The sequence below is a fragment of the Peromyscus maniculatus genome, chromosome 8 (assembly GCF_049852395.1).
Source record: "Peromyscus maniculatus bairdii isolate BWxNUB_F1_BW_parent chromosome 8, HU_Pman_BW_mat_3.1, whole genome shotgun sequence".
NCBI lineage: Eukaryota > Metazoa > Chordata > Mammalia > Rodentia > Cricetidae > Peromyscus > Peromyscus maniculatus.
Window position 1 is genome coordinate 94374616 of NC_134859.1, and position 12595 is coordinate 94387210.

A 12595-nucleotide genomic window follows, 5' to 3' on the forward strand; every position below is an offset into this window, starting at 1 on the left:
AGCCAGGGCTACATAGTGAGACCTTGTCCCAAAACAACAAAACAAAACAAACAAACAAAAAAACAAAACTGAGTCCTGGGAAGCTAGAGAGATGGCTCAGCAGTTAGGAGCACTGTTTGCTCTTCCAGAGGCCTCAGGCTCAATTCCCAGCATCCACTTGGGAACTCACAACTGTCTAACTCCAGTTCCAGGGGATCTGAAACCTTCACACCAATGCACATAAAATAAAGTTAAATAAATTAAGTGAGACTTGTTGGACATCACTGTCACATTCACTGCCATGAGACAGACACTCTAAACTCACACAGACTCAGTCTATACAGCACAGTGCAATGATCAAAAACAGACCTGGAAGCCAGTATAGACCTGAGGTGACTCTGCTCCCTGAGCCTGCTTCCTCCAGTGTAAAACTAACAGAAAGGGCCATATGGAAACACTTTCTCAGGCCTCATAACTACTCGGAAAGCCACTAAGGGCCTAACTAAGGGCATCCCCTCTTCCAACTCGGTCAGGGTGACAGCCTGGCATGGTACCAGCATAAGGGAACACAGTATGGACACATGGATACTAGCCAGAGTCTTTGTGTTATGATAAAATACATCCTTTGGGATGGATTATTATGAGGCCCAGACTGGGCTGAGATTTATAATTCTCCTGCCTCAGCATCCTGAGTAGCTAGGATGTGCTATCACATCTACCAATTGAAGTACCTTTTCTTGTTTGTTTGCTTGCTTAAGGCAGAATATCATGAAGCCCAGACCAGATTCAAACTCAGTACTGTGTCTGAGGCTGGCTTAACTTTTTTTTTTTTTAATTTATTCATTTTAAAAGATGGTGATGCATGCCTATTATAGGCAGAGACAGGCAAATCTCTGAGTTTGAGGCCAGCCTAGTCTATGGAGCAAGTTTAGGACAGCCAGAGCTACACAGAGAAACCCTATCTTGAAAAAATAACAACAAAAATTTACTCATTTTATTTCATGTGTGTCTGTGTGTTTTGCCTGCATGTATGTACACCACGTGTGCTCGGTGCCCTTAAGAGGTCAGAAGAGAGCATCAGAACTGGAGTTGTGAATGGTTGTAAACCACAATGAGGGTTCTGGGAATGAACCCGGATCCTCTGCAAGAACAACATTCGCTCTTCACCCTGAGCCATCTCTCCAGGCCCTGCCCTTGAACTCCGCCCACCTTTACCCACCAAAAGCTGGGATTACAGGCATGTGCCACCACACCACTCTCGAAATATCATTAAACTGTTCCATTATTTGACCTTTGAGAACTTTCTTCAGAGTTCTTTGTCCACTTCACATGTCGTATCCACCCACCAATTCAACACATCCCTACAATCCAACATTTCAAGATTTTCCAGGTAACCTCTATTCTTTCTGCCCATGCTCTATAATCGACCATCTCTCCTAGGAATCCTATTTCTTTTTTCTTTTTTTCCCCCTCAGAGATTCTCACGGTGCAGTTCTGACTGTCATGGAACTCACTCTGTAGACCAGGATGGCCTTGAACTCATTGAGATTTACTTGCCTCTGTGTCCCAAGTGCTGGAATTAAGGCGTGTGTCACTATACCCAAATCTTTGTTCTTTTTATGATTAGAAGATACTTGGAAGCCATACAATCTGGGTCTCATAACAATAGGAAATGCCTGCACCCTAATCCATATCCATATGATTCCTATATCTACCCAGAAGAAGGCAGTACCCGGATGAAGGTGGATATGATGTGTCTTTGGTTCACTGCATCACTGTTCCCAGGCTTGTTTTATAATTTCTCGTACTGAGAAACCGGCTATGTTCTTCACAGAGAATCCAGTGGTTGGTTAAGGATGGCCATGGAAAAGCAGTTTCAGAATTACTAACCCAAATCCTCACGGGAAACAAGCCAAGTTTACAAAGACAAAGGAACACAATGCTCCTCTCGGGAGTCCCTGTCTGTATTTCCTTCCTTCAGGGTTCTCCACCTTCACTTGTCTTGTTTCTTAAACTATGGTTATCTAGACCATTTTCCAGAATCAGAAAACCTCTACAAGGCACTGAGGGCGCCCCTCAGTAACAGAGCACCTGTCTAGCTTACGATCCCTGGCACTAACAAGCTGAAGGCACCTTTTGGGGGCACTCAAGATAGTTGTCTAAAAGATGCTGTCTAAAGCCAAGGACACAGAAATAACAAGTGTGTCCGTGTGGTTCTGTGTGGGGGTGAGGGTTATCTGGCTAAAATAAATAAAATGTTCTCTAAAGTTGTCTACAGTATGGAGGGAACAGAGTGAGGAGGGTATAAATGAGCTAAAAAAGGTGGAATACCCCTCACAGTCCCAACATTCTGATGGCTGAGGCAGAAGAATCATTAATTCAAGGCCAACTTGGGCTATATAATAATTGAACCCAGCCTGAGTTATAAACAAGAAATAAATTATTTTGGGGGGTAGGAGGTACTTAGTCATGAGACTAAGGCAAGAAATAAAACACAGCACCCTAATTTGTGTTAGCATGGATAGGATCACTGTAGAAAAAAAAATGACATATAGAGTCAAAGCAAAGCATACAAGAGCTTGTCTCAAATTTCACAACAATCAAGCAAGAACAGGCCTCACCGTTAGCTGCCGCTAGAAAGGATTTGTTGCTGCCCCGAGCTTTGTTGGTCAGGTCTTCCGTTATGTCCATGTGCTGGTGCATCTCTTCTCGAGTCTCTTCTAGAACCTTGCACAGTTCTGCTTCCCAGTAATCTTTGTCTAGACAGTCTATTAATTCTGCAAGCTGGACCTTTGTACTGTAGTACCAAACTTTCTTTTCATTTTCATTTTCTGTGTCTTCTTCTCTGTTGTGAAATCAGCGAGGGGAAAACATTAGACAAGATAGCACTTACCCAATAAACATCTACCCAACAAGTTCAACTGTGTGACATGAAGACTAATGCTGAAGCTTGAGTTCTCTTGTTTCATCTAAACAGTCTCTAATTACTTGGATTTCTGAGCTCTTGCTCCTTGGAACAAACAATTTTCAGTATTAGTGAGTAGAGAGGTCACTTGTAAACACCTAAACAGGTAACAGAAACATGATGCTAACATCTAGAGCCGAGCTCCGAGGGCTTGGCCAAGGACCACCCAGACCTCAAACAAGTCTACTGCAGCAGCCTGCTGAGACTCCTAACCCTGAGCCTTCAGAAGTCTAAAGCTTGGGAAATCACAAGAGAAAGCACACTCATACTGTTGCACGGTCTAGAAGCACTGCCACCATGATGGGGGCTTTACTAAATCCAGGGCCTTGTAGGAATCATCCCAGATTCAACAACAGTGAATCATCCATCTCCTTTTTCTTTTCAGAGAAGATTTTATTATTTTTATTTTATGTATCTGTTGCCTCTGTGTGTGTGTTAGTTTGAATGTAATTGTCCTCCATAATCCCATAATATCATAGGGAATGGCACTATTAGGAGGCGTGGCTTTGTTGGAGTGGGTGTGGCCTTGTGTGTCATAGGAGGAAGTGTGTCAATGTGGGGGCGGGCTTTGAGGTTTCATATACTCCCAGTGAGTCAGTTGATTTCCTGTTGCCTGCAAGATGTAGCACTCTCAGTTCCAGCACCACCTCTGCCTACACGCCACCATGCTCCCTGCCATGACAATAACTGACTGAACCTCTGAAACGGTAAGAGAGCCCCTCAATTAACTAAACATTTCCTTTATAAGAACTGCCGTGGTCATGGTGTCTCTTAACAGCAAAAGAAACCCAAACTAAGACAGTGTGTAACTGTACCACATCCATGCCGTGTCCAAAGAGGATAGAAGAGGATACTGGATCTCCTGGAACTGGAGCTACTGACTGCTGTGAGCCGCCACGTGGATGCTGAGAACTGAACTTGGGTCCTCTGAAAAAGCAGCAAGTGCTCTGAACTGCTGAGCCATCTCTCCAGGCCCAACTTATTTTTAAAACAAGGTCAAACCATGTATTCCTGATTGACCTGTAATTTGCCAGGTAGATCAGGCTAACCGAACTCACTGCCTCTGGCTCCCAGTATTAGGACTGAGGGTGTGTATGAACACCTGGCTCTTCTTTCTTCTTAAAGACAATCAAAGCTCAAATGAGAGGAGACAATTTCCTTTCCTGCCAACTTTCCTGAGGTTCCATCACATCTAACGAAACTGGAAACTTCAATGGAGATGGTCACTAACTAAAAAAACAAAGCACATTACCACCTCAAGCAAGTGGTATGCATCCTGGCCACATGCCTTTAATTCAAGCACTTTGGAGGCAGAGCTAGGCGGATCTCTGTGAGTTCAAGGCCAGCCTGGTCTACAGAGCAAGTTCCAGGACAGGCACCAAAGCTACACAGAGAAACCCTGTCTCAAAAAACAAAAAACAAACAAACAAACAAAAAGAATGCATCCCATGGGGTTGGGGATTTAGCTCAGTGGTAGAACGCTTGCCTAGCAAGCGCAAGGCCCTGGGTTCAGTCCTCAGTTCTGAGGAAAAAAAAAAAAAAGAATGCATCCCATAATGCTGGCAGTGGTGGGACACACCTGTTATACCAGCACTTGGGAGGTAGAGCCAGCTTTATATACATGAGTTTGAGGCCAGTCTGGGCTATATGAGACTGTCACAAAAAATTAAAAACAAACAAAACACCTGATAAACACCACCCCCAAAAAAGAGGATTATACCTCATGAAGTTTCTTCTCCCATTCAAAAGGAACTCAGGAGTATACATGAGGTACACAAGAATCATATTTTCTTGTGTGCTCAATTGGAAAGTGATAGACCTGAAAGAATTGAGCTCTATGAAAAGACCTAGGGGTTGGGAGGTGGATTAGTTATTAAAGTACCTGACTCACAAACCAGAGAGTTCCGATGGGTATGGTGGCCTGACTGTAACTTTAGCCCAAAAAGTGAAAGGGAGCCTTGACATGAACTGGCTAAGGAGACTAGAAGCTAACTCTATCACTGCCCTCCGGATTTGACTGAGATGATATTTCAAAGAGTAAAGCGGACAGAGATGAAGGAAGATTCCTGACATCATCCCTAGGCTTCCATGAGCATGTGTACACACCTACACATGTCTGAGATTCTAGGCCAGGTGTGGTAGGTCTAGAGCCTCTCGGGTGGAGGGAAGTGGTACATAGGGCTTGCTAGCTAGCCTATCTTACTAAATGGCAAGCTCCAAATTCAGTGAGAGAAAAGGTAGAGAGCAACAGAGGAGGACATCAACACAAATATGTGCATACACCCACATGGACAGACGAACAGACAGACAGACACACACAGACCTGGGTCTAGGAATGTCAATCAGTGTAGAGAGCTCAAGGTCACTAACTGTAAAAGATCTGGCTCGGAATGGGCTCGGTCTCTTGAGATAGATGGCATGGCAGTGACAAACTCTCTCCAAGCCACCTATGTGCCTTACTTATATGGTCAGGAAACAGCCTCTGCCATCAGGCCACTATAGGACTTGAAGGTATTAAAATATTATTATTATTATTATAAAGGCAGAAGAAACATAGAGGAATTTCAGAAATGTATCATTCAGTAATTCTGAAGGGAATATGTTAATCATAGATCAATTACCAAACATTTTTCGACATGCACACCATTTTTCCTTCTTTTGGCATAGGTGCAAACAGGGGTGCAAGCATGTGCATCCTCTTGTGTGTGTGCAGAGGCTGGGTGAACGTTAAGCACTCTGCGCCATAAGCTCCACCTTATCCGCTGAGACAGGAGCTTGCACCGAACCTGGAGCCCCAGTGATTTCTTGGCATTGCCCACAGTGCGCAGGTTACGGCACAAAGAGTCGCCCATGGCTCTTGGGTGCTGAGATCTGAACTCAGGTCAGGGCCTCCAGCTTAGGCAACAAGTGTTTCATACTGAGCCATCGCCCCAGCTCCCCCACACACTTTTTTCTTTTTGGTTTTTATTTGTCATAAACACAAAACTTTTAAAAATCTACTCTTCATTTTGCTCCAATAGATACTTCTACTAAGTTCCCCCACTACCCACCAAGCAGGGTTTCTCCTGGCTGTCCTGGAACTCACTCTGTAGACCAGGCTAACCTTGAACTCATAGAGATCCGCCTGCCCGTGCCTTGAGTGCTGGGACTAAAAGCATGCGCCACCAACGCCCAGATTTTTTTTTCTTTTTTTAAGTGAGCTCTGGCAAAGTTTCACTAAAGTGAACTCACAAGAGATCTGCCTGTCTCTGCCTCCCGAGTGCTGGGATTAAAGGCGTGCACCACTGCCACTCGGCCTGGTTTACTTTTCACCAGGTCGTTTGGGCATGTTTCTAGTAATCAGAATCATTTGGTCAATGATAACCAGTGTGCACACTATACTCTGTAGTATTTTCTATATGCTGTGCCCAATTCAATATTATTGCCATTGTAGTGATGGGCACCAGTTTTGGCCAACATGGCATAGTATTCTCTATTTCAGATTTCCTCACAGCTGAGCAGCTGATGGCAAGGATAACCAACTTGGCTTTGCCTATCTGATCAGCTTCCGAGTCTGTCTGTCCCAGCACGGACTTTCTACTTTTTCTAACAATGTGGAGCCCAGAACTGATCGACCCCAGAGCCTTTTACCTTCTTTGCAGCCACCATCTTCCTGTCTTAGGTGCAGCACAGCCCTCAACCAGGAGCAGCTGCAAAGATGGACAGGGACTGAGTCCCCTGAGTTCTTACGACAGCAGAAAGATTATTAAAAGCTCTTAAAGACACCGGGCAGTGGTGGTGCACACCTTTAATCCCAGCAGAGGCAGGCGGATCTCTGGGTTTGAGGCCAGCCTGGTCTACAGAGCGAGTTCCAGAACAGCCAATGCTACACAGAGAGACTGTTCCAGGAGAAACAAGACAAAACCAAACAAAAGTTCTTAAACACAATGCCATGTCAAAAATTAACAGTGCCACGTGCTTAATGAGCTCCAACATAAGCTCTGACTATCTAAAGTTATAAATAACCCATATCTTTTATTTTCTAAATTTTTAAAAATTTATATTTTATATGCATTGGTGTGAAGGTGTTAGATCCCCTGGAACTGAAGTTACAGACAGTTGGGAACCACCATGTGGGTGCTGGGAATTGAACTCAGGACCTCTGGAAGAGCAGCCAGTGCTCTTAACTGCTGAGCCATCTCTCCAGTCCCTGTTTTCTAAAATTTCAATCTTAAAGCTTTCTTGTTATGAAGCTAGCTGGTTCTCGTGTTCTCTCTCTCTCTCTCTCTCTCTCTCTCTCTCTCTCTCTCTCTCTCTCTCCCTCCCTCCCCCCCCCCCCCCCCCCCGCTCCCCGAATTCCCTGTTTCCACTCCTGAGCACCAGAATTGCAAGCGTGCACCACTGTGCCTGGTTTAATCAACACTGGGGAGAGAACCCAAGGCTTCAGGCATGATAAGCATGCTCTCTACCAACTGGGCTGCACTCCGAATCCTTATAGGTATTTAAGTGTTTATTCTTTATTCAGAAGCAGTCATTCACAAGATGGCATTTCAAGTCCACTGAGGGAACACAGACAATGGAGACCCTATACAAGGGTGCACCCCAGTGACATCATCTTAGAGAGTGCATTCTATGACATTCACACCAATGAAGACCAACTTAGCTATGATGCTTTTCTCAAAACATATCCCAACTGACAAGAGCTATGTGGCTTGCATCTACATGTCTCAATAAGCAAGAAAAATACTCTACATAAAACCTATTTTAGGGGCGGTGCTAAAGACAACGGCTCAGCAGCCAGAGCACGCACTGCTCATGCAGGGGACCTGTGTTTGGGTCCCGGAACATACCACCAGGTGGCTCACAATCACTTGGTTCTCCTCCAGTTTCAGGGGATCTGATGCCCTCTTCTGGCTTCCACGGGCACTGAACTCCTGTACACGTACCCATACAGATACACACAAACACATAATTAAAAATAAATCTTAAAAAAAAAAAAGGATGCCCTAGATGTTAAAGACACTTGTCCCCCAAGCATGATGATGACCTGAGTTCAATCCCACGAATCCACATGGTGAAGGAGAATAAACTCTTCCAAGTTATATTCTGAAAACACACACACACACACACACACACACACACACACACGAGAAAGAAAGAGACAGAGACAGACAGACAGACAGACAGACAGATACAAATACAAAATAAATAGATGTAATTTTTTAAAGAATTAAGTTTAGGGGATAGAAAGCACACTTGGGGAGTAGTATAAGGCTTCATTATGTGTCAGAACACAGTCCAAGAATGGGTTCTTGTGAGGGTGTAGAATTGTTCTTGGAATGTGCTTTTGTGACCCTCCCAGGTGTACTGGGTAGGAGTGAGTTTACTTCAGATTATTAATTACAACTGACTACTGTCATTTGTTTATAAGCCCCTTTGGGAAAACATGTTTTTGTTATGGGCCACCATGAGGCTTATCCTTGTGATTAGATACTTTACTCATGTGACTCTTAACCTTCAAGAGAATAAATTGTCTAATTCTCTGAATAAAGCTGGCTACTGCATGCGAGTTTAGTCGCCTCATTTCTAGGCTCCACTCTCCCAGGTTCACACTGACAACTAGAGCGGTAAACAATTATGAAAATAAGATGGTATAATAGAAAGAAACTTAACTAAGTGGACATTTTGTCCATTTCCTTAGATTTCATTTATGTAGTGTGTGTGTGTGTGTGTGTGTGTGTGTGTGTGTGTGTGTGTGTACACACCTGTGAAGGCCAGAAGACTGCATCCCATCCCCTGGAGCTGGAGACACAGGAGGCTCTGAGTACCTGGCGCTAGGAAGCCAAGTTTGCCCTCTGTTAGAGGTGCAGCAAGTGCTCTTAGCCACTGTGCATCTCTCCAGCTCCCATTCTGTCAATTTCCTCAAGTAAGCCACCACCTCCTGAAAGGGTCCCTAACAACTGACAGCTCTGTGCACTCTCTTCTGGTCTCTGTGGAATCCCCCTCTATAACACACGAACTGCTTCAGGCAGAAGTCTACTCTACACTCAGCTGCTTTCAGTGACAGTTGTTGGTTTGTTGAGACAGGATTTCTCTGTGTAGTCCTGGCTGTCTGGACACTCTCTCTGTAGACCAGGCTGGTCTCGAACTTAGAGATCCACCTGCCTCTGCCTCCTGAGAGCTGGGATTAAAGGGTGCGTGCCACCACTTTTAGAAAGTTTTTACTTATAATGCAATTACTCAAAGCTGCAGTAATTCCACCACCAGTTAGCTCTGCGTCTGTCTGCTAGCAGTATGTGAACTCTATCTAACACCTCCTCCGCACAAAGCCTTCAAATACTCACAGCATCTACACTTTTACTCCACTTCCTCTTTTCAGCCACGCATGCGCAAACCCCTCCCGGTCCTCATCCTCACTCCCTGGTCATTTCTCCAGGAACTGTTAAGACTCTCTAAAAAACGGGGTGCTGGCAAGTATCTTTTATTCTGCTCATCAAAAAAAACATAATATTCTCACTGACTTAGCTTTTTTTTTCTGGAAGCAGAGTAAATTCATCACAAACATAGCGGTAAAATACTCTAACACAGACTGCTGATGCTGTCTGTTCACACGGGTGCTCTGGGGTTACTGACAGTCTATCTAATCAAAACCTCTTTCCGAGTGTGACAAGAGTGACCTCCCTCCCATATAAATAAGCATTGATCTGCCCAGCGGCGGTAGTGGCGCACGCCTTTAATCCCAGGACTCAGGAGGCAGAGACAGATCTCTGTGAGTTCAAGCCTAGCCTGGTCTACAGAGTGAGATCCAGGACAGGCACCAAAACTACACAGAGAAACCTTGTCTCAAAAAACTAAAAAAAAAAAAAAAAAAAAAGGCATTGATCCACAATGAGTCTACCTGGCTTTGGTGGAAGCTTTGTTCCTCCAAGGCCGGTGAGTTCTCCCAGCTCACTGGAACTGGCCCAGCTACCATAAGGGTGCTCACTTCCAAGTGTCCCCACACTTCACAGGATGACAGAAGAAGACAGGGAGAAGAAAACAGTTCTTGCCTAAGTAAAACCATGAGCAAATATACATATTACAGCTTGACACCTCCCTAGACTACACAGAAAGTGGGACTGACTTAGGAAGCTCAACAGTAATTTGAAAGTGACTCACAGGTAAGTTTCTAGTTTCTTCTCTCAACAAATCCATAGAAGAGTAAGAAACCCTTTAATGGGCTGAATACTGGCCCCCAAATGCAGGTCCACCTAAAACCTGGGAGTGACCTTGTTTGGAAAATGTATTTCCCTACAGGGTTTGAGAGAATCATCCTGGACTCTACTGACCAGTGACTCTACAGGAGGAATGGAGGTGAGGTAGGAAACAGTGCAGAGTGACAGGTCTGTGCAAGGCTAGAGAGGCACAAGGCAGTCTCCGAGAGCCTTCAGACGGAGCCAAGTCTGGCTTTCGGGGTTTCAGGCTTCGGGATGCAGGATGCTGAGCCGTTCAGTAAAGTCCTGTTTATAGTGTTTTGTCACAGCAGCCCAAGCAGATGCCCAAATCTTAGTTCTGTAAAACATCCTAAAATACGAGGCTTTGGAATAATTGACTATGGGCAAGAGGCTAGAGAAAAATCCTGGGCACTTGATAGAGAAAGGGAGTCCACTTAAGCTGGCAACAACCAAGGACCACCTGGGCGCCGGAAGCTAGGAAGGCTGAGAAAGGAGTCTCTTTCCCAGAGCCTTGCTGACACCTTGAGATCTGACTTCCCGCCTTCAGAACTGACTTCATTCCCACTAGAGTTGTCACGGTGACTGTCCTCTGACAGAACCAGCACCCACCAGGTCAGGAGCCATCGTCCTCTAGCCAGAACCTCTGGGTTCCATCCTGACTCTACCCCAAGCTGTGGGATCTTGAGTAAGAAGCAACCCTCCTCTGTCTTCACTGAAAACCCTGACAGTTCTTCCAACAATGTACTGCTGTGGAACTACCTGGATTAGATAGAACAGGTAAAGGGGGCCGGAGAGATGGCTCAGAAGTTAAAAGTGCACTCTATCTTTGCAGAGGGTCTGAGATTGGTTCCCAGCACCCATGGTGGATGGCTCACAACTGCCTAAAAATCTAGCTTCAGGCATTCAGACACCTCTGGCCTCCATGGGCACCTGCAGCCATACACACAGAAACTTACAATAATAAAATAAGGGGCTGGAGAGATGGTTCAGTGGTCAAGAGCACTGAGTGCTCTTGCAGAGAACCCCATTTCCATCTCCAGCACTCACATGGTGGCTCATAACCACCTGTAATTCCAGTACTAGGGGACCCGACACCCTCTTCTGACCTCTGCAGGCCTCAAGCACACACAAAATGCACTTTCACAAATCTAGGCAAAGCACCCACACATGTAAAATAATCAAGTCCTTAAAAATAACACATAAACTAGGTAGTGGTGCATGCCTTTAATCTCAGCACTTAGTAGACAGAGGTAGACAGATCTCTATGACTTCGCCAGCCTGGTCTACAGAATGAGTTCCAGGGCAGCCAGTGCTACACAAAGAAATTCTGTCTCAAACAAAAACAAAAAAAGGATCAGGAGTTCAAGGTCATCTTCAGCCTTATACAGAGTTCAAGGCCAGCCTAGGTTACGAGAGACACTATCTCAAGGGGGAAAGAAAGCTTTAATTTTTTTTTTAAAGAAAGTTTTAAAAAGACGGGGAGGTGGTGGTGGACATGCAGATCTCTGAGTTCAATGTCAGGCTGGTTTATAGAGTGTGATCCAGGATGCCAAGGCTACACAACACAGAGAAACCTTATCTCGAAAACAAACAAACAAATAAATGACTACTTCAGCTAATAAGCAGGGAACAGAATTGGGAGGATGATTAGGAGTTTCCTAAAATCTAGTCTGGACATGGCATCTGCTGGTATACATTCATACAGAATTGCTCTCTCATTGTACATGCCACTAATCTATACAATTAACATATTTTAATGCTCACTAAGTAAATGCAATGATGGGAAAACTTCTATGAATTGCTAATACTATAATTAAAAAATACTGCTCACTGACAGGCTTTGTTTCAGATAACTAACTTCCTCTACTATGAGCAACAGGGCCTCTCCAATTTTCAGTTTCTGGGCTTCCAGGGGAAAACATATGCCTACCCTCCACTTAGAGTGAGTTGACTGAAGAGTTTACATGACCCTGACCCCTTCCCAAGCTGCTCCATACATTCTACCATGAGGACACTTAACCTGAAAGTATGTTAATCGAACTTTCATAAATGATGCAAAATTCTTCTAGGTTAGCTTCTAATTGTTGACACAAACATTTAGTATCACTATAACATTTCAAGATTCCTCACTGATGTTACACAAAAAATACTCAAAACATCAGAGCATTAAAAACATTGTTCGTCAGGTTCGTGGTGCATGCCTTTGATCCAGACCTTCTGAAGGCAGAAGTACAATGATCTCTGTGAGCACCATGGTCTACCTAGGAAAATCCTGTTTCAAAAATACAAAACAAGAGCTAAAAAGACACCTCGGTACCTTAAGAGCACTGATTGCTCTTACAGAGGAACAGAGTCCCATCCCCAGCATCCACATGGCAGCTAACTCAAACACCAAGGGATCTTGATGCCTTCTTCTGGCCTATTCAGGCATCAAGCACACACACACACACACACACAC

General features: G+C 44.6%; 1 protein-coding gene and 1 pseudogene across 16 annotated transcripts in view; both read right to left on the minus strand.

Moving 5' to 3' along the window:
• Bptf (bromodomain PHD finger transcription factor) overlaps positions 1-12595 on the minus strand; it is a 106540-nt gene that overhangs the window by 66888 nt on the left and 27057 nt on the right. For all 16 annotated transcript variants that reach the window (XM_006970487.4, XM_076543583.1, XM_015994226.3 and 13 more), the window contains exon 3: positions 2601-2824. In XM_006970487.4, coding sequence (XP_006970549.2) covers positions 2601-2824 — 224 coding nt within the window. The remainder of the gene's footprint in view (positions 1-2600; positions 2825-12595) is intronic.
• LOC121831489 (large ribosomal subunit protein eL30 pseudogene) lies at positions 6110-6592 on the minus strand (annotated as a pseudogene).